This window comes from Miniopterus schreibersii (assembly GCF_964146895.1).
Source record: "Miniopterus schreibersii genome assembly, chromosome: 5".
NCBI classification, from domain to species: Eukaryota; Metazoa; Chordata; class Mammalia; order Chiroptera; family Miniopteridae; genus Miniopterus; species Miniopterus schreibersii.
The window spans coordinates 10,833,369-10,853,934 of NC_138106.1; the positions used below are offsets into that span (position 1 = coordinate 10,833,369).

Genomic DNA, 20,566 nt, shown 5'->3' on the forward strand with positions numbered 1-20,566 from the left:
TCATGGAATCATGAGAAGGTTGCACTGGGAATCGAGATACTTAGGTTCAGACCTCAGTTCTACCACTTGATGACTTTAAATGTATTTCTCAAGGTGGATGTCACAGTTGGCTTAACTGTCAGTGGGGGTGGTAATCCCAGCACAAAGATTGTAGTGGATATCAAATGAGGTAGTGGATGTGAAGAGGCCCCAGAAGAAGGTTTCGTGGGTGCAGCTGATCTCAAGCTATCAGGATGTCCTCGCATGACAGTCCATCACAGTCGGGCTGTCCCAGCGATCGAAATATCCTAATTACAGTAATCACTTGAAGGCCACAAAGGTTCTCCCCCAAATCAGCATTTCAAACAGCTGCTCCACTGCGCTATAAGCAAGTCGGTGCCTAGAAGTAAGTGTGCTCCGGCTGGGGCTGGTCTTCAGGAGGGGAGAGCCCGGCAGTGGTGCCCTCTACACTCTTACATTCTTTCTCTCAGAGTCTGAATAACACACGCTTCCCGAACCCTTCCCTGCTCTGGCTCCTATGTCATTTCCTGCCTGACAAATGGTCTGGAAAAAACAGAAATTCATAAGTAGTCCTTCCTTCCCTGTGGTATTGAAATGTCACCTTGAATGATGGCCTCAAAGGATTGGGTTCTACAAATGACTTTGAGGGATTTCGGAGTAAGGTTTCTTCTGCCAGGGTTCTTTCTTGGCCACCCTCGTTCTCAGCTTGTTTGGGTTTGAGCCTGATTTTTATGAAAGGGACACCTGAGGCCTTTGTGTGGCTGTGCCTCTGTACAACTGTGGTCAGGCCGTAATGTGCGTAAGAGTCGCTTGGGGATCATGTTCGCCAGCAGTCTGTTTCCCTGGCCCCAGGTGGGACCTGGGACTCTGCATTGCCACAAGCTCCCAGAGGACCCCCACGCATAGAGACAACAGGATTCAAAGGGAAGGACCTGCAAAGACCGTCTTCCAAGCTCCCCCAGTTCCGTGGGTGAGGAACGCAAGGCTTCGGGAGTTTCAGAGCCCGTGGAGGCTGAGTCTGACGAACAGGGTGGCAGTTGTAGGCTGGGCCGGGGATCAGACATGCACGGAACTGCGACTGAAAAATTCAATCCGAACTCCCGGCGCTGGCGTGGGCAAAGTGCCGAGAATGGGTGGCAGTTTATAGTAGAGCGTCTAGATAGGGAACAGTCACACCCCTTTTAGCAATACCTCCAGGGCAGCGTGGCAGCTGGGGCAGAGGGGAGGGCTAGGAGCACTTTGTACAGAGGTGTAGTCCTCGGTCCTCTCTGATGCCTAAGTAAATATTTCTTTACGAGACAAGAATTGGTCATAGGAGAGTCCCCTGTTAGATAAGGTTCAAAGGAAATTTCCATCTGGGGGAAAGGCTGCTGATAAATACGTATTTTTGTACCAGGAAGCAGAAGACTCAGAAAATGGAAAGATATTAGTAACAGCAATGCCGCTTCAATCCCATACAAAAGAAAAAGCAGTGAGCCCAGGGGCCCCGAGGCTCACACCAGCCTCCACATCAGACCTTTGCTAGCTGTGTCCTACACGGGCCCATGCGAGGCCAAACCTCCTCTGTGATTGGGAAAGTGTCCTCTCCACCCCAAGTGTGGTCAGAGGATGGCAGAGGTTGTCCAGTAATTACAACCGAAGCTTGTAAAAGAGAGCTGATCTCATGCTTGTAAACTTTATTTTCTTGAATCCTAAAATGTGGCAGTTAAATTTTTAGAAGGAGCTTGACTGGTAGATTAATAATTAAGAGAAGAACATTAGAATTCATCTGTTTCCCATTGAGCAGCTCTTTTATGAGGCTATTTCTCTCCAAAATCATGGAAGTCTGTTGCTTTTATGAAAACAAACCATTTTAGTCATTTGAACAAGATAAAATTGCTATTGGGTGTTTCTTTTCATGTTAGTTTCTTTGCCATATTTTAAATATTTTTGTTCTCTTTGTGATGAAGTATTTCTCCTTTACATCCTCAACACATTTTTAGAAAGGCAAGCTGTTGAGGTTTTTGTTGGATGTTTAGTATTTGAAATTAAGTATCTCTGCCCAGCCAGCTTGGCTCAGTGGTTGAGCATCGATCGACCTAGGATCTAGGAGATCACGGTTCGATTCCTGGTCAGGGCACATGCCCGGGTTGCGGGCTCGATCCCCAGTAGGGGGAACTCAGTTAAGTATCTCCACTTTTAACTGCAAAGCCCATGTGCCTGGGTAGTCATGGAAGAAAATATTTTACTGCAGAGGTAACACAGCAGTTTGGCAAATGCAGATGTTTGAAAGCTTTGGAAATCCCCAGTCCATGCCATCAAAGCATTTTAATAAAATATTGCATTAATTCTAGTAAAAAGATAATCCAGCAGGGCCACCCACATAGAAGTGTGGCTTTGGTGTGATTAGTCTCACCACAGAATCCAAAAATGAAGCCCCACTCCAAATGAGCAATGACATAATCATATTTGGCTCTGGATTTTTTAATCACAGGCAGAATTGCCCGTTGCCAATCGTGTTAGCCATTGGTACAATCCTGAGCCCTTAATAATATCAAGAGGTAGCTGGCTGCCCTGCACTGTTCAAAATTGAATCCCACTCCAGCTAACAGAAATCCATCATTCCCTCCACCTCTTTTTGTCCCTTAAAACCACACTGACTTTCTTTGTTCCACATGAGATCACCAGAGGTGGTGGTTTCTGAATCTCTCCTGTTTAATTGACATGGGAATGTGGATTTCCGCCACTTTGTACCAAACATAAAAGCCTAAGTGGTTTTCACTTTGCCAAAAATATATATATAACTTTTCTTGACTATTTCTGTCATTTTCTGAAAATGAATATAATACTAAACCAGGAAGAGTAACCCCTGTGGGGCTCAACATTTGAATAGCCATTTGGAGGAAATTTCCTGCCAGTGGTACAAGAGAAAAAAAGAGAAAAGGCGGCCCCACGATTTGCCACAACTCGAAATGCCCTGGATATTTTATGAAGTACAGACGTAAGATTTTCCACTGTGACAGTTGCCTACTCCACCTTTTTACCTCCATGGCTGAGGTGGGTACAGCCCTCCCTCCAGCTGCCATGCCTGGGAAATGCCTATTTGAGGGGACAAAGCAATACTCATTCCAGGGGCCAGTGGCGTTTGAGTTGCAGCCTGTCAGAGCGGAAGGCATTGTGGAGCAGAGTTACGCTCATGCTGCCTGGGTCCTCCGTCTACTCGGTGCATGATCGTTCCCGTGACGAGACTCAGGGAGCCCTCCTGTGGCCGGCACTGTGCCCAGGACCTGGGTGTCAACACGAACGCTTACAGGCCCTGGGATCTTGAAGCAATTTGTTCACACCTCCCAGCCTGTCTCCTGTCCTGTGGAGATCAGAATGCCCGTCTCGTAAAGTCTGCGGAGGATCTCAGAGGATGGGAATATTCAAGGTGGCCTTGAGAGAGCTCATATACTTTAGATCATCAGAGATGGGCTTCTCGGGTGGCAGGAACAGAGAACAAAGGTGTCCTGATGGGAATGCATGATCAGTTGGGGATAATCCAGGACGTCTGGGACGCTCAGTCTGAGAGCTGTGGTGTTACAATCCTGACACCAATGCTGATGTGCGGGTTCCCTCCACCACCAAGCAATTCTCCAGCATCAGCTGAGTGTCCTACACTTCAACCCAGTTCTGACACTGTTTATCTGGAGACAGTGTCAGATCCCACAGGTAAAAGGCCAGGCCCACAAGACCCCCCCCCCCAACCATAGTCAATGGCAAATCTAGATTGTCACCTGGGCTTCTGATGGCCAGTTATAAACTGGATCTTCCACCCACCGCCTCCTCGGGTTCTATTAATCTAGAGTGGCTCCCAGAACACAGAGAAACATTTTCCTCACTAGATCAGTCTATTCTAAAAGGAACAGCCAGGTGGAAGAGATGCACAGGACACAGTGTGGAGAAAGGGTGCTGAGCATCCATGCCCTCTCCCGGGCATCCCTCTCCCTGCACCTCCATGTGCTCACCAACCTGGAATCTCTCTGAACCTGTCCTTTGGGGTTTTTATGGAGGTTTCAATACATAGGCATGAGTGATTGAATCATTGCCCATTGACGATTGAATTCAATCGCCAAAGAAGTCACGAGGAACAAGCTTAGTAACTGCGTAGGCAAGACAAAGAGAAACCCCTTGCCGACGGAGAAAGCGATGATAATGCCTGAAGGCACCGAGAGCAGCATGGTGCCCGGTGGAGCCAAAAGCAGGTCATGGTGAAGGTTATCCCCCTTCAAGATGAACGAGTAAGCACCAGTAATTATTCCAGAAGATCCTTCTTTAATATTTTAAGTGTTTAACAGGCACAAGCATAAGATTTATATAAAAGAAGTGCCCATTTAATCTGTTGAAGCAGACACTGGCTAAGTTATTAGCCATTACCTGTGACTCTGGTAAGACATGAAAAAGTTGGAAGAAATCTAATGGGGCCTTTTATCCATGTGGGAAAGGTCATTGCGAGCATCAGATATTGAATTTTAGAATGGCCCGCGGTGGGTAGATATATATTATGGCTCAAATTAGACTTCAAAAGAACTGATTTGCTTGGGATTTCATCGTTTAAAATAATATCTTGCAATAAAACCAACTCCATACAAGGATATTAATCTCGTGCGTTAATGCTATTCTGTCAAATTGTTTTAATAGATATATTTGAACAGAATTTTAATTTTTCAGATAATTTTTTTTTCAATTTACAGGAGAATGTGAAAGATGATAGTAAAATATTACAAATCAAATTTAAATCCTGATTCTATTTTCTGTATTTTCTACAGCATAGTACTAACCAATGATTGGTTTGAAATATATAATACGGTAAACTCTTAACAGAGTTATGACTGGAAAATAAGATATTCTGATTAATATTGTTGGTAGCACATGTGCTACTTATGAGTGTCTAATTTTTAAAAATATCTCACACAGAAAAACCTGGTGAATCTTTGGCGACACAATAGGAGATTCGCACATCTTGCGATACCGTTTTTAAAGCAATAATTACACGGGTATAAGGTTATATTCCAAGCTTTTTTTTCCTATAAAAATGCATTTCAATAATGAAATATATAATTTGGGAATATTCACTAGTCTACAAGAACTTCAAGCATGTCAGTTATGTTCCTTAAAGTTGAATTTGTTTAGTCACTTTGATAAAGGGTAACTGATAGCACTTTTCAAAAAAAGAAGCAGCCGAAGATTAAGGCAGAATATTTGCTTCGAGATCACATGAGGCATGTTGGAAGGGAGGTACTTTTAGTCCTTGGGAGAGGAGGCTGGAGCAGAGCTCCGCGTGTGCAAGGCCACAACCGGAGGGCAAGGGGACTGTTTCTCTGTCGCCTCAGAACATAGATCATGCAGCAGCCAGGGGAGCCTTTGGGGAAGACAGACTTGTTCAAGGCAAAACAATGCGAACTATTTGAGAACGAAGCAGGCTGCCCGTCTGTTAGGCTGCTCTGGTTATTACACGTGTTCAGGGAAAGGCTGGGGATTCACTGGGTTTGTCCTTTGGAGTGAAAGAAATGCCCCTGTATACTGCGGCAAGCACATCACCAAAGCACACTGTTGGTGCCCGAGGATCATAGTTTACTGGGAGAATCTAACTGTAGGAGGAGGAAATGACCAGTTAGCTCTCCAGGCCTTTCCCCACTGGAAGGAGCGTCAGCCCGGGCCTAAGCCATTCTCCCTGGGCTCGCATCCCGCCTTGGGCACTTGCTAGCTATGACTTTGCACAAGTGGCTTAACTACCATGCGCCTCAGCTTTCACATCTGTGAAATGGATATAACGGTACCGCCTCGTGGCTCTCCATGAGATCATGCGTGGCTTTGTCTTGTTTCAGATGAGCTGCTGCAGAAGGAGCAGAACTACTCGGACGACGTCTTGGCCAACATGATCAGTGAACCAAGAATCAGTTATGGAAATGATGCTCTCATGCCGTCCTTGACTGAAACCAAAACCACCGTGGAGCTGCTTCCCGGGAACGGAGAGTTCAGCCTGGACGAGCTCCAGCCCTGGCATCCTTTCGCGGTCGACCCTGTGCCAGCCAACACAGAAAACGAAGGTAAGGGGCCCAGGTGTATATACAGCTCTCGAATGTCCCGAAGGGGGGTACTTCTGATATGAATTTTTAAAAACACTTTCTGATTGAGAGGTATTGTGTTGCTTCTGGAATGAAAGCCCAGTATTCAATTTGTGTTTATGAGACAGTGGCCTAGAATGCCAACTTTTGAAGAAAATGGACAGGCGATGAAATTATGGAAATCACAGTTCACAAAGTGAAGAGAGAAGTCTCAGTGGGGCCTGCCTGCATAAATGGAGGTTTAAAAGGCACTAAAATAGGTTTCATTTTGGTTGTTTCTTCTAGTGCATTAAATTTCAGATTACATTAAATGTTAAAGGCAAAGATAGAGAACACTTATGAAATGTAATTTTGCTTAAGAGGTCCACAATTTTGTATTTAGAAAGTGAAATATAAAGCAACTGTCAAAATTAAGGTGCAAGTTGTTCTAAGTGGTTTTTCCGGTGACAGTGCAGAGAAGTAAAATTTTCTTTGTCTTACTTTGCACATTGGATAATGTGCTTTCTTTCAGATTTCTTAGTAGAAACTTTCAAATAATATCTATTTAGAAGAGAGCATCTTGGGTGTGTTGTTTTTTTCCGTGTCAAAAGTATAAAATGTTGAACACAGGAACACCTTGATTTTGAGATACTAATAGCATGTTTTTCAAGAACATACTAAGATTTTACCTGTGATTTTCTTTGTTAAAGGAGCAACCTTTGATGGTGGTAATATTTGTAATATGGGTATTTGTAGTGTGGACAACTCAAAATGCAGTCAGTTACTCCTCAGACTAACTCTAAATCCAACATTAGACCTTCAGTGCACTAGAGAGTTGTTGTTTTTTTAAAGAACCATTGCAGAAAAATCTTCATAGAAACTGATTTCATAATGTGAGTAATCACCCCAAATTTGTTTTATTAATTTGAAAAAGGATACCTTATAGTGATAATGCCAGATCCGAACAACAATATTATTCATGACATAAAAATAATTAAGATTTGTTAAAAATTCTTACATAGAGGAAAAAATTTTAAGGACTTTAGTTATCAAAGACCAGAGTAACTTTCTTATTAAATTGTGATAGAATGCCATTGAATCATTTTTTACAGGTGGATACATTTTGGCTATTTAAATCCTCATCATGCAGTCCCTAATGAGAACTGTTTGTGGAAAATGTCCAATCTTATTTGTAAATTGAATGTACACGAGATTTCCTCTTTTCATTTAGATTTTACATTCAGTTGTTGGACTGAGGGAGAAATAGGTAACACATCTGAAGTCTAACAAACTTTTCTGGTAGACAATTACTGTGCTTAGTGTCCTTTACACCAAATAATGTTAAATGTTTGGTATGTCATTTATGTCCAAGAGTTAGCTTTTTATGAAAAAAATTTAAATATATAGATTATACTCTTGTTGTTTTTTTACAGAATTTCTAATCAATTTCTCATAATTTAAGACCTTTTCATTTTTTTTTCAAATATATAGTTTCTGTAAATGAAATAGTCATTTAATATTTTCTATTATTTATTGATCTTGGAAAAGTAGGGTAAAACATACTTCAGCACCTACCTAAATCATTTTTATGAACACAGACACACACACACACACACACAACGACGACTGAAAATTATAATTTGTTTACGGTAAAGTTTGTAGAAAGAGATTTAGAAAGCCAAAGTAAGCTAAAATAAGAGCACAGTAAAATGAGTTTACAGAAATGACTGCATTTGTTATAAGTGGTATTTCTCTTAAACGTTGTAAATTCTTGGACATGTGGACGGTACATGTACAGAACTGAACAGAAATCAAGGACACTCAAGCCCTATGTTAACTTTTCAAACTCAGCGACTACCGTGAAACACAGTGAGCCTAGTGCCGTGCAGTGCGCTGTGGAACAGCAGAGCATTGCGTATCAGCCTCGGTGCTGCATTTCCTCAATTCCAAATGTTCCCTTTACTTTCTCGCTCTGTCGGATGAGAACTGGACTGCTTTATATATGAATATTAGCCCACACATTTTCTTGGTGTCTTTAAGGTCAATTTAACTTGGCACTTATCATATTAGTAGTATGAGTAGTACCACCAGTTAAGTAAATCTGCCTTTATATGCCCTAAACATTTTATCTTGACTTATATGTATTCATAGACAAATATGAGATCTCCATCAAAATTATATGCATTCTGTTAAGTATGCTGCCTATATCAAAAACATTAAATAGTATCCAAACTGATCCATTTTGTTTAGGAAAAAAAAAAAGTATTGTTCCTTTTAAGTCGAAATGATAAGAAGGAACCATGTCACCAAAGCACTTTCCTAAATAAATCCTAAAGCCATAATGATTCCCCTCCCACCTTTGCCCTCCTCTTGCCAAATAATCCAAACAAAGATGATCAGATTAACTATGCTAGATTTCCCCAAAATGATCACTTTTGGAAGGCCAAGAACAATACAATTTGGTGGAGGTACCCAGAACACTAATGAACTAAACCCCTCTGCTCAGACATAGACTCCAAGAGTGGCCATTGGGCTCAGATTCCTAACAACACATACATTGTGGAATTGTTCCTGGGAGACAACACCCATGCACACAAATGTGAGGAAACACACACAGACACACACAAATACACATACACATACACACATACACACACCAGGCCCTTGGGTATTGCCAGGTGCTTCTGGATTCTTGACCCAGGCTATTGCATTCCTAGGCCTGATCCAAAGAGCTGATATTGTTGTAAAATAAAAATCTGTTATTGATAAACAGGAAAATCTTATATAAAAGTATTAGAGGCAATAACAGAATCCCAGAGCTTGAGTTCTGGTTCTCACTGTTACCAGACCCAACATCCATTTTATAACATTTTGAAAAGCCTTCTTAATGATGAATCTTAAAATGGACTAACAGAGTTTAGGGGGGAAATCACTATAAGGGATCTAATTTTTAATAAGTGTTTCCTCATGTAAGAGTTCAGCCTCGACTACTAGTGGCACAGTCAGGTGTCTGTCCTACGTGGATGTGACAAATACAGATGCCAACTGCTTCAGGGCTGATTCCATGATTCAGCTTCTACAAGCAGCAGTGACGTGATTTTCTAAAATAGTGAGTAACTCTTGGGAAAGCCCTAAATAAAACAGTCTTCCCTCAATTAACCCAGTGGTGAGCTCCTGGAATATCCATGTTACAGTAAGAACTATGCAGAAATGCTTTGTGTTTGTTTATAAAACTGAGTTAGGTCTGGACTCACATAATCATAAATATGAGAAATCATACAGGATACAGGACAATTTTTATTTGTGGCACTGCCCCGTGCCCGGCATTTAACATCCCCAGGCCCCATCTACTAAAGCCAGGAGTGCCCTCCCTCCTGCAGTCTAGTGACAACCAAAACCACCTCCACATCCCCCACTCTCCCCCAGGTTAGTGTTCCTCCCACCCCCCCACTTTTGAATGATGTGGATCAGAGTTTAAATTCCAGCTCTGCTGTGTGTTGTGGACAAGTTACAGAGCCTCTCTGGCTATTTCCTAGTCCGTAAAAAAAAAAAAAAGCTGATAATAACTCCTAACTAAAGTTAGGGTATGAGCATTAAATGAGGTGGCAGGTAAAACTCTTAGCAAAGTGCCCGTGACATAGTACGTGTTTAGCGGTAGGTTTTGTTTTAGGTTTTGTTTTAGGTTTTGTTTTTTTTTTCTCCAAATAGAACCAGGATCTTATTAGAGTGGTTTTACCAGCTTGTTTCAAGGAGAATCACTCTATGGCCAAAATGGTATATCCTTAAAATTAATTAATATAACAGGCTACATACAGGGTGGGGCAAAAGGTTTACAGTTATTCATATGGAAAACAATACAGTAATTAATACGTAACAATACAAGAATAAATTCTGTGTTTTATGTACTCACAACTGTGAACTTATTTTTGTCCTGCCCTGTGTGGTAAAATCTTACCCTTTCTATCCTCTTGTCTCCCTTTTTTCCCTCTTTCCAGAGCCCTGTTTCTTGTGAATCTTACAGACATGTGCTCACACACGGAGCTATTGGAAATATCTAAAACTCTCAAACGATTTCCTTCCATTGTTCATATGCTCCTTATCACTGGAGCTTCACACGCTTCCCAAAAATGTGGGTTTTTTTCTTAAGAACAATCAGTGATGTCCCGATAGAGGGTCCGACACCCAGACGTTCTTTAAATTTACATTGAAAAAAATAATCATATCACAAACACGGTTTTGCAGTATTTCTGGCCCTTCGACCAGCTGCGATTTGCCTGAAGAGATTTTTATTCTGTGGTTTTTTTCCAGTCCACAAAACTGAACTGGCTAAACCGAAGTGCAGCTGGTGTTCCTAACACTGTTTTCTCAGGGATAGTGAAATCATTGGCTGAATGCGTTTGTGTTGGTAGCGTCTGAGCGTGTTGTTTTTTATGACCGCCTGAGCCGGCCAGCCGGGAAGGGCAGTGTGGCCACCAGCAAGTCTCTGTGGCCCACAGGCAGCTCCTTTGTCTACACAGCATCCGTAAAATACTAGTGTTCTCAGCGAGGCGCAGCAGGTCTTGTGAGGCTGCATGTATGTGATCACGAAGCGAAGTTCCCTCTGCCCTGCTTTTCCCTGGCCATGAAAAGCAGCAAGCGCATCGCTGTCAGCGGTGAAATCAAGATTTAATAAAGGCTTTCATTAAACCTGAGAGCCAGGCCTCTTCAGGCCTCTCTTTGTGCAGAACTGGCTTGCTGCTGCTTCCTCCGTCACCTGGGGCCGGGCGGGGAGGCTGCGAGGGCAGTGCTTAGCTTAGAATTGGTCTGTTACCAGCAACGCCAGGACTAACAAACTCCCAAGGCCCAGAACTTCAGTCATCCTGTTTCTCTCTTCTGCGGAAAGTTCTGATCCTAAGCTGCTGAAGGCAGAGAAATAACACATTTCTGATTAAGGTTAATTTTAACTCCTTAAGGTGGTGTGTTTCTTACTATTCATTTACTAAACGGCCAGTGTAAAATGTTGTGAACATTCTATGGATACCACCTTCTGGTTTAACAATAGTCCTTTTGGAAAATTAGGAAGTCTTTGCAGTAGATTGGGAAGTAATGCAGCACCCTGTCTTGCCGATACGTGCTCTTTTTCCCCCAATGATATCATAATTGTCTTTTTAAAAAATGTATCCGTGTCTGCTCACCGGACACAAGAGTTACTTACGTTTTCAGTATGAATTCTTACTGAACCAACTTCAAACTATTAAAGCAGCCTAGGGGGTAAGTGACTAAAACTAGTACTGTTTCATCTTCCCGAAAAAGAGAAAAGGTTTTGTTACTGGTTTCAAATGCTACACATACATTGACCAAAAAAAGGCAGAGAAACTTAGAGGAACGGTCTCCCCACCCAGAAATAACTGATGATAATTTTTGGCGGTTATACGTTTTGGACTTTTTTCTATGCACACTTGACACTTTTCCGTATTCCCCTAAGTAGCTGTGGAATCCTGCTTAATAATCACTTATAAGGCTCTTCCTCATGTCTCTGCACAGCTGAGCCCTGGAGAAACCCTGTTGACTTGGGACAGAACTGAGAATCGGGGAGAATGCGCCTTGCCCAGGATCACAGACAATAAGTGGAGGCGTTAAGGGGGGACCCTGAGGCTGGACCAGCTTCTCAAGCTGCATTTAAACCCCAGACTCAGCTGCTTCCCTCCAAGTCACGTGCGGTTTCTGATGATTTAACCACCAGCCAGTGTGCTCACCCCTTAGTTACTTCTCGGCTCTGTAATGTGCTTTCCTGTATTCTTATCTTCCGTGGAAGCACCATCTGGGGCCTTTGTGGGGAAACTCAGAAAGTACAATCATTTTTCGGTTACCTCCATTTTACGAAGAGAAAGTCCATTACTCTCTGCGGTTGCAGATAGGGGGAAAGAAGGCGAAATATAGAGAAACTGTATTGTTCAAGTGTATTTGTGAGTTGCAGAAGGAAGTATGTCCTAATCTAATACACGAATTAGGTACTAGAAAAAAATCGTCCTCACAGCAACAGCTGTTACAGAATATTTGATAAAGAGTATTGAATAAATGTGGCTTTACAGTATTTGAGAGCTTCTGAAACCAGCAATGCCAGAACTAACAACCTCACAAGGCCCAGAACTTCAACCATCCCGTTTCTCTCCTCTTCTTGGGAAGGTTCTGATCCTAAGCTGCTGAAAGCAGAGAAATAACTCATTTCTGATTAAGGTTTATTTTAACTCTTTAAGGTGGTGTGTTTTTCTTACTGTTCATTTACTAAACAGCCAGTGTAAAATGTTGTGAACACTCTGTGGACACCACCTTCTGGTTTAACAAGTAATAGGCTGTTTGGAAAATTAGAAAGTATTAAATTAGAGGTTTTAAATTTTTCCCCCTCATTACAATCAGAAGTTGCAGATGTTATTTTTATTTTACACATGAAGGAACAGCCTCAGAAGTGACCATTTGCCCCAAATCACGTCCATTGTAAAAGTCAGGTTTCGCTGCCCCCCACCCCTCCTTTCTCCTGTACCAGGCCACCGTCTGCAGGACAAAGGACCAAACCACGTTTCTCTTTGGATTCATCCAAACGTCTTAGTATTCACAGAACACGATTTTCTCATATTTTGAAGACTGGGCATGCTGTCACTTTCTTTCCCCTCACTGGCCCCACCGACATGTGTTACGTTCAAAATCAACCTGGGTTTATTACAATCCCCACTTGCACGCCTGGGCTGTGCCCATCAGTGAGCTGCGCGGTCTCCCTGAAACCGCTGATCCATCGAGCAGCCTTGTCTCCCCACAGACACCTTCGCTCCCTCTGCCCCACCTTCCTGTTTCCCAGGCCTTACCCCAGGGGCTCGTCCCCTCTCCTGGCTTCATCTGCCCCTTGTCCGTATATTAATCCTAAAAGCTTTGTTCCTCTCCCTGGCCTGTTTTCTTCGAAGACCAGTGTTGAAGTTCAAGTTAACATTTCTGAGAATCAGAAGCAGTTTTGGAAATCGCGGCCAGCGGTAGACAATGGTGGGCACTATGGTTCCGCCTGCGCTGTTTCCTTTGGGCCGGGCCCAGGCTACGCACACAAGAGAAATTGTGCAAGTCAACAAATCCGAAAGGAAATATCAGTATTTCACACATTTCAACTGTATGTCATCTATTCAACAGAAGCCAGCTTTTAACAGAGACAGAGACAGACTGACTTACTTTCTGGTTTCTCTCTTTTACTCTCAAACTGGGAACAAATTTGATTCACTAAATGGCAGGTGATGTGGTGAAACCTTTCTCTCCAGATAAATTCATATTTGCATTTCCCCTGGAGATTTAACGGAGTCCTTTGTAGTTAATTAGCTGTAAAATAAGATAAGACTGGACAGTGGTCAAAGGAGGTATCTTTACGATTTTCTTCTGGGCTGGGTATAATCTATTTTATTTCTAATCAAAAACTATCTGTAAACTCTCTGAGAGGAAAATCCACACTCCCCTCCCCCCAGCTCCTCTTTGATGTGCTGTGTATCCTGGTGAGTGCTTTTGTGAGAAAACTAAGGAGTGGGACTGGCCCAGAGGAAGAGCCATACGCCTTTGGAAGTGGTCCCCCCCCATGCTCGGGACTAACTCACTGAGGTTCTTTTCCAGCCGCCCCTCTTTTATAACTTGTGTATTGCACATGCTTCTCCCTGCTCTGTGTTCAGGAGCCTCGACTCACCATCTCGATTTGTCTTGTTTGCTTTCCGTGTCTCTTGCTTCCTGCGCCCAGTCCAGCCTGTTGACGCCCGCCCTGCTGCCGACCGAGGACTGACCACTCGACCAGGTATAGCCCGGGTACCTCCCACCTCTCAGCACCTTTCGCTTGAGCTTCAGCGGATGCCGCCCCCTTTCCTCATTGTCAGCCTCCCTAAAATGCACAAATTGAGAAACAGGATTTGAAATGACGTGGAAACAAAACTTTCTAAAAGTCCCCTTTGCTTTTCCTTACGCTTCATTTCGTAAGTTTTGGTTTTTTTCTTTCTGAGCTTTCCTTTTCAAACAATGAAAGAGAGCCCTGCCAACATTTTTTTTTCTTTTATCTTTTTTAAGTGGAAAGGATTCTTTAGAGCCTGTCTGTCTGCAGACATGGAACCCCCGCAGGTGCAGACTCTATCTGGTGGCGACTTGGTTACTGCGATGAGCAGGTCATACTTTCTTGTTGGATCTGAATGGCCCTTTTCTAACTGAACCAGGCTCACACTTCAACCAGTTCCTCAAGGAGTCGTGACTTTCTAAAAATATCCGAATGGGAATATATCCATAGCCCAGAAATATTCACATTTCCTCCTTTGTAGGTTGTGTCTACGTAATCTCAGTGGTGGCTAAAATGGCACAACGGGTGTCCATGCATAATTTTATATACACGTCCTCTATTTCTCATGCTACTTAAAATCCCCATTAACACCAAATGGGCGCTTCTTTTTTTACACTTTCCCAAGCATTGAGCAGATACGTGTTTTCACTCTTCGATCTGTTTTTAGTCTATGTCTCAAACTTAGTTTTAAGAATAATATCACACCACAGCAGGGGCTCATGCAGGCCTGATTTTACTCCACGCACAACCTCACCCAACCATATGCAGTGTTGTCAACGACTCCAAAGGAGCAGAGGAGTTACTGAGCTGACAAACCTGTATGTCCTGGGGAACGTTTCCTCCTAACTATGCACACCCTCTCATATTTATTTTGTTCTTTGGCCTCACAATGTCCCTGTGCAGTAATCGGGAAATGGGAAATGAACCTCGTTTGAAGATGCTAACACACAGAGGTCCCAGGTTCAGAGATAGTCAGCCATGGGGCCAGGAGCACACCCTGCCCCTCTCGCAGGCTCGGTCCACGTCTGTCCCCACCACAGTCATTGAGGACTCAGAGTCTAACGTGTGGCGTCTTCATGCCTCTGCCCTGTGATGAATAGGGCAGCAGGGACAGTGGAGTGACACATCTTGGCAGCTGATCTTGTTGATTTTATGAATCTCCTGTCTGCAGGGCTTCTCAGAGGAGAATTAGAGTAAGTCAGACACAGCCTCGGCTTGCTTAATGTCCGCCTTATTGCTTGTGTCACACAAGTGAATGTCAGGGAGCCAGCAGTTGACATTATCATCCCATTCAGCCCACTGCTGGGACCCAAGGCAGAGAGTCAGTTTCATTCTAACCACAACTGAGACCAGCCCAGGTTGGTCAGCTGCCGCAGGCCTTTTTTCATGGCTCTTCCTACTTTGTTTTTAAAGGAAGAAATGCTTCCCATCTACAAGCATAGAATGTGAATTAAATTTTAGTTAGGTCTTACATTAGGCACTCTGGGCTGATATGTTCCCATTGAAATATCCAGGAAGGGGTAATACCACCAAAGTCAAATTGTTTTTTCTTTTCTTAAAAAATCTGACATGGCCCGGCCAGGTGTGGCTCAGCTGTTGAGCATCGACCTAGGATCCAGAAGATGGCAGTTTGATTCCCAGTCAGGGCACATGCCCGGGTTGTGGGCTCGGTCCCCATTCGGGGGCTTGCAGGAGGCAGCCAATCAATGACAGTTCTCTCATCATTAATGTTTCTATCTCTCTCCGTCTCCCTTCCTCTCTCTGAAATCAATATATATTTTAAAAAAACATCTGACATGAATAAGACTTTTCCATATATTGTCAAACAAAAACATTCTGTTTTAAGGGAAGAACTAGAGCATAATTAGAAGTAATATATTGATGGAAAGAAGGCTTATCTAAAGTCTTTCTTGTAACAATAGCAATGTTTCATTTTGATATTTCACAAAGATCAATGCACTAAATGATGTGGAGGGTCAAAGGAAATTAAATAAATTCCCTCGGAGGAGCTTGAAATGTAATTGAAGGGATACATGGTTTGTGTATTCAGAAAGAAGAGATGGAAATAGAAAGGCAGGGGTACATAGTATATAAAGTGTGAACCAGGATGCCTGTGATATGAGAGGATGGGGCACTGTCGAAGGGTGTGTTAACCAGGCAGTTGCTGGAGATGAGCTCCGAGAAGGGTCTTGAACAATTTGAAGCACATCCATTGGCAAAGAAAAGGGGTTTAATTCTGTGCAGAGGAGGGCACGGCCTAGGCCAGGCTTCCTTCCTTACACATCGTAAGGCTTGGGTTCCCCCAATAGAAGAAGGTCATGGGTGGGAAAGAATGCTCAGAGAGGAAGTGAGGGAGATTCTAGTTAAGGCATGTTTATGAATAGCTGTATTTGCTGGATGTGCATAAAGACATAGATGCACTGCATGTATGAACTGGTAGTGATTCTGTTGAGCACTTGGGCCAGTTTCTCCCCATGTTTTGTGGCATTAGGTTTTGTTCTGCCATCACCACACTTTATAAGACTACATGCTTGAGCCTAAGGTGCCAAATTATCTCTTTAGACTTCCCAAACTTAGAAACCCTCCCCGGGGTTGTCATATCATGTCATTGTTTTTGAATAATCACTGTTATCACTCCAAAACAAGTAAAGAAAGGGTTTTTTATATAATCACCACTGAGGAAAATGACTTCTCGATTTTCATGTCTGAACACTGGGGCTCTGTAACTTCTATATACTGTAGAGCCAGGTAGGGAACACAGTGATGTCAGTGGTGATTTCTAAGCCTAGTGGCCATTGCAGCTACTCCCTGTGGCTTATTTCCAGAGAAAAATAGACCCTGAAGGACATATTACACCATTTGACCAGAATAAAGAAGAAAAATGCATTAGCGGCCTCTTCACAGGGTGGAAAGTGAGCCCTTCCACTGTAATTTATTACCACCCTCCTCCAGTCCTCATAAAGAAAGCCGGGTCCTTGACCTCGAGCCCTGTGAACGGCGTCATGAAGGATGTGCCTCCCTTTTCCCGCAAATGTACAACAGGCTCTCCTCACTTGGTATGACTTAGAAAACTGGAGTCACACCAGGGCTTAAGATGGAATCAGCACAACCCAGAAAATGCATCTGGGGAGCCTGTAAACAAAGGCCCCTGCAATTGATTGAAATCTACCCATCGCGTTTTATCACGTGCAGTGTCAACTTACTGTCGTTGATATTTCCTATGTGCAAGCTCATTAATTCCTCTCCCTTTAGTGAGATTTACTTAATGTATAGAAAGTCTTTTCACTAAATGATTATAAATGCTGTACAAAAATGAACTAACAAGAGCTGTTTGTGCTGAAACTCTCTTAGACTATTGAGCTATAATTATCTGTTGTTCTAACTTGATACATGAATTTGAATTTTTTTTTAACCATCAAAAATATTAGTGGTATCTTTTCAGATATAATGTGGGTTTTTAAATTTTTGAGTGGGGAGCTCATTCTTTACTTATTTTTTAAGTGATTATTTGGTCTCACAAGCCCTAAAAGAAAAAATTATTCCAATGAGTTTTCTAAAAATCTCAGAAATAATAATATTAACTATTGCATTGCTGTACTTTAATGACAGAAAAAAGGGTGACATGTTAAAAAAATCACTGTGGTTCTACAAGGATCTCAGATTTAAAAGGGTTTTGTAGAAAGATAAAAGTATACAGTAAGAACTAAAAGTGTTCGTGCCACAGCCCAGTAAAAATTAGTGTCAGAAAGAAAGGCCAAATGAGATGAAACCTAGGAGAAAAGGCTAATAATTTTAAAGCAAGAAAATAAATAAGAATAGAGAGCCCAGCAGCCCTCAGGACTGGCTTAGGGATGGGGTGGGGGCAGTCAGTGAGAGAACCAGTTAAAAGGTGAAAGAAAAGGAAGGTGTACCACTCTGTGCTTTTGACTGTTATGTTTATATTATAAAGAATGACCTCTAATAAAAGGAAATTAAAACCCAAGATAGATCAAGATGAGAAAGAAAAACACTAGTCCCTTGTATTAGTTATCTATTGCTGTGTAACAAATACCCCCATGACCTAGCCACTTAAAACAACAAGCATTTAGTTTCTTACAGTTACTGCGACGCTGAGGATATTAAGCATGGTTCAGCTGGGTGCTTCTGGCTCAGGGTCTCTCATGAGGTTGCACTTATGACATCTGCCAGAGCTGCAGTCGTCTGTGGGCTGAAGGGTAACTGGGACCAGTGGGTCTATTTCCAGGATGGCACATCCACATGGCTGTGGGCAGGAGACCTCAGTGCCCCACCAGGTGAACCTTTCTAAGGGCTGCTTGCGTGTCCTCACAACATGATGGCTGTCTTTTCCTAGACCAAGAGAAAGAATAAAAAAGAAGCTGCAATGTCTTTTATGACCTAGTCTCAGGGGTCATCCACTGTCACTGTTGCCATATTCTGTTTACTGGAAGCAAGCACTTCCTCCAGTCCACACTCAAGGGACGGGAATCAGTCTCACCTCTTAAAGAGAGGCGTGCAAACAGATTTTTTTATGTATTTTAACACTGTCACCCGTCTCTACCCATGCTCAAATCATGACCCAGGCTAAATCGCAGGCTAAGAGAACCTGAGGGTGAAATCGTAGAACCGTCCTCCATGATCCTTGTGGAATCTGGAGAGCAGGAGAAGAGCTGGGAAGATAGGAATTGAAAAGTGTAGTTCTGACAGCAGAAGAGAAAGAAGGGAGCCTCGCAATCTACAAGCCAGATGTAGACCCTGAGTCTGTTTCCCGGCAGCTTGTTAAGTGGAAACCGTGAGCATCTGGGCAAGGAGTGGGTGATGTGTCATAGCCAGCGTGGGTTCCCAAGGTCTTGTCCAGTTACCCTCCAGTCCTTTCTGTACAGGCTGTGCTGCTAGGCCGGCACATCAGGTGCTGTGACACTGTGCTTTTCTGTTCCAGTTCGGTGTCACAGCACCTTGTAGACAGGGTGGTTAGAGAGACTAAACAAAGAGCAAGAACTTAGGTCCCTTGGGAGCTGAAGGAACCGGGAATGAGTAGCTTGAGTAAAAGGACAATCAGCAGGAACATGCCTCTCGGTGGGCATCTCCCCTGTTCAAGGCTCTAGTGCAGAAGGGAGGGCCGTGTGCTGAACAAAGAAATTATAGGAACCTGATTTCGGCTTAATGTAAGAAAGGTCATTCTAACGGCAAGGCTGCCTGAAAACGGAGGCAAACTGATAGAGCCCCCCCCCCTTTGTTCAGGCAGGAGCTGAGAGTCGGCCCTTGGTTGGGAACACCCTAGAGGACATGATTTTAAAAGCCTCTCCCATCCTAAAATTCTGACCTTTGATATTTAAATACTACAGTATAGAAACTTACACTTTGTGCTTTCATCTTTTTGTTTTAAAAAAATGACTTTGCGTCTTGTTTTTAAGCTTCAAATTATTATCTGAAAAATGAAATGCATTGCAACAATTAATGGAAGAATCATATAGCGATTTATAGAGAAGGAAGAGTCGGTTAGTCCCAAAGAAGCATTCTCAAGAATTATGTGCTGCAGCTCTTTGTTCAGCCAACGAGCCAATTACATTCCGTATCTATAACTAAATCACTTAACTAAATAAATGATAGGATTTTTACAAGGCTTCACTGCATAGATACGGGAACATAATTTATTAGTAATTGGAACAAAGCCTCAAAGTAGCAGTTTTGTTCTACCACGTAATTAATGTTCATTTTTTAAAAGCTTTTATTATTTTTCTCCTGAAGGAATGTGAGCACATGTAAAAAAGACATGCAGTAGGCTGACCTGTAAGCCCCTAAAGCAAGCCAGCATATTCTAGGAACAAACCTTGCCAACCCCCCAGCTAGCATTTAACTTGCTTTTCCCTCATTTAAAAAAAAATTATAGCATGTGTTTTAAGGCAAGTAAAAGCCTTAACCTCAGATTTCTTTCATCTTTAATCCTTTGTTTGTTTATTTAAAATAAGTGGTGGTTCAGGATTTTTATGTAGGGTGTCATTTTTCTTGAAAAAAGTCCTTCATTGCATCCAGGCTCAGGCCTAGGAAGAGTTTGGTGGCCTCTGTGTGGTCGCGTTGCTGTTTGTAGAGGAAACGAGCACTGCCTGTGTTTTAATGACCGTGTGATGCTTCTGGTGCTGCGCAGGTTCGGGGCTGACAAATATCAAGACGGAAGAGATCTCCGAGGTGAAGATGGACGCGGAGTTCCGCCACGACTCAGGATATGAAGTTCATCATCAGAAACTGGTACGTGACATCGCCGACCTGTCCCTGCGCCCCGTCGCCAAATGACGTGTCAGCCCTGCTCCCGGCGCCACCGGCCCAGTGGAGGGAAAGGTTCCAAACCAAAGGAAAGCGCCTGCTTCTGGGTCTTCACCAGAGCTTGGAGAGAGAGAGGCTCTTTAGGTTGTAGTTCTTTGTGCCTGGAAAGCAGCGTAAGGTGGAAGCCGTGTCTGCTAGAGGAGTCACGTCTGCTGTAGCAGCCACCCTAACTAACGTCCACTCGGGTTTTTTAGGAAAACGGGTCTACAATAAATTTCTTGGAAGGATCAGACCCTCAAACACGTGTGCACACTGCTTGGCGTCACGGAACACTTTTTATCCTGGCTGTTGGCTTATGTGCACATTTGTCTCTGTTTTCCTTCTTCGTGGCCTCCTCTGTCCTGCTTTCCTGTCTCCC

The 20,566-nt window shown here is 43.1% G+C and overlaps 1 protein-coding gene across 8 annotated transcripts in view; it reads left to right on the forward strand.

Moving 5' to 3' along the window:
• Positions 1 to 20,566, forward strand: part of APP (amyloid beta precursor protein) — a 192,032-nt gene that overhangs the window by 160,555 nt on the left and 10,911 nt on the right. For 4 of the 8 annotated variants that reach the window (XM_081137584.1, XM_081137586.1, XM_081137580.1 and 1 more), the window contains 3 exons: positions 5,847 to 6,068; positions 13,807 to 13,860; positions 20,033 to 20,133. In XM_081137584.1, the coding sequence (XP_080993710.1) occupies positions 5,847 to 6,068; positions 13,807 to 13,860; positions 20,033 to 20,133 (377 nt within the window). The remainder of the gene's footprint in view (positions 1 to 5,846; positions 6,069 to 13,806; positions 13,861 to 20,032; positions 20,134 to 20,566) is intronic. The other 4 variants (XM_081137585.1, XM_081137579.1, XM_081137581.1 and 1 more) reach the window with 1 other exon arrangement.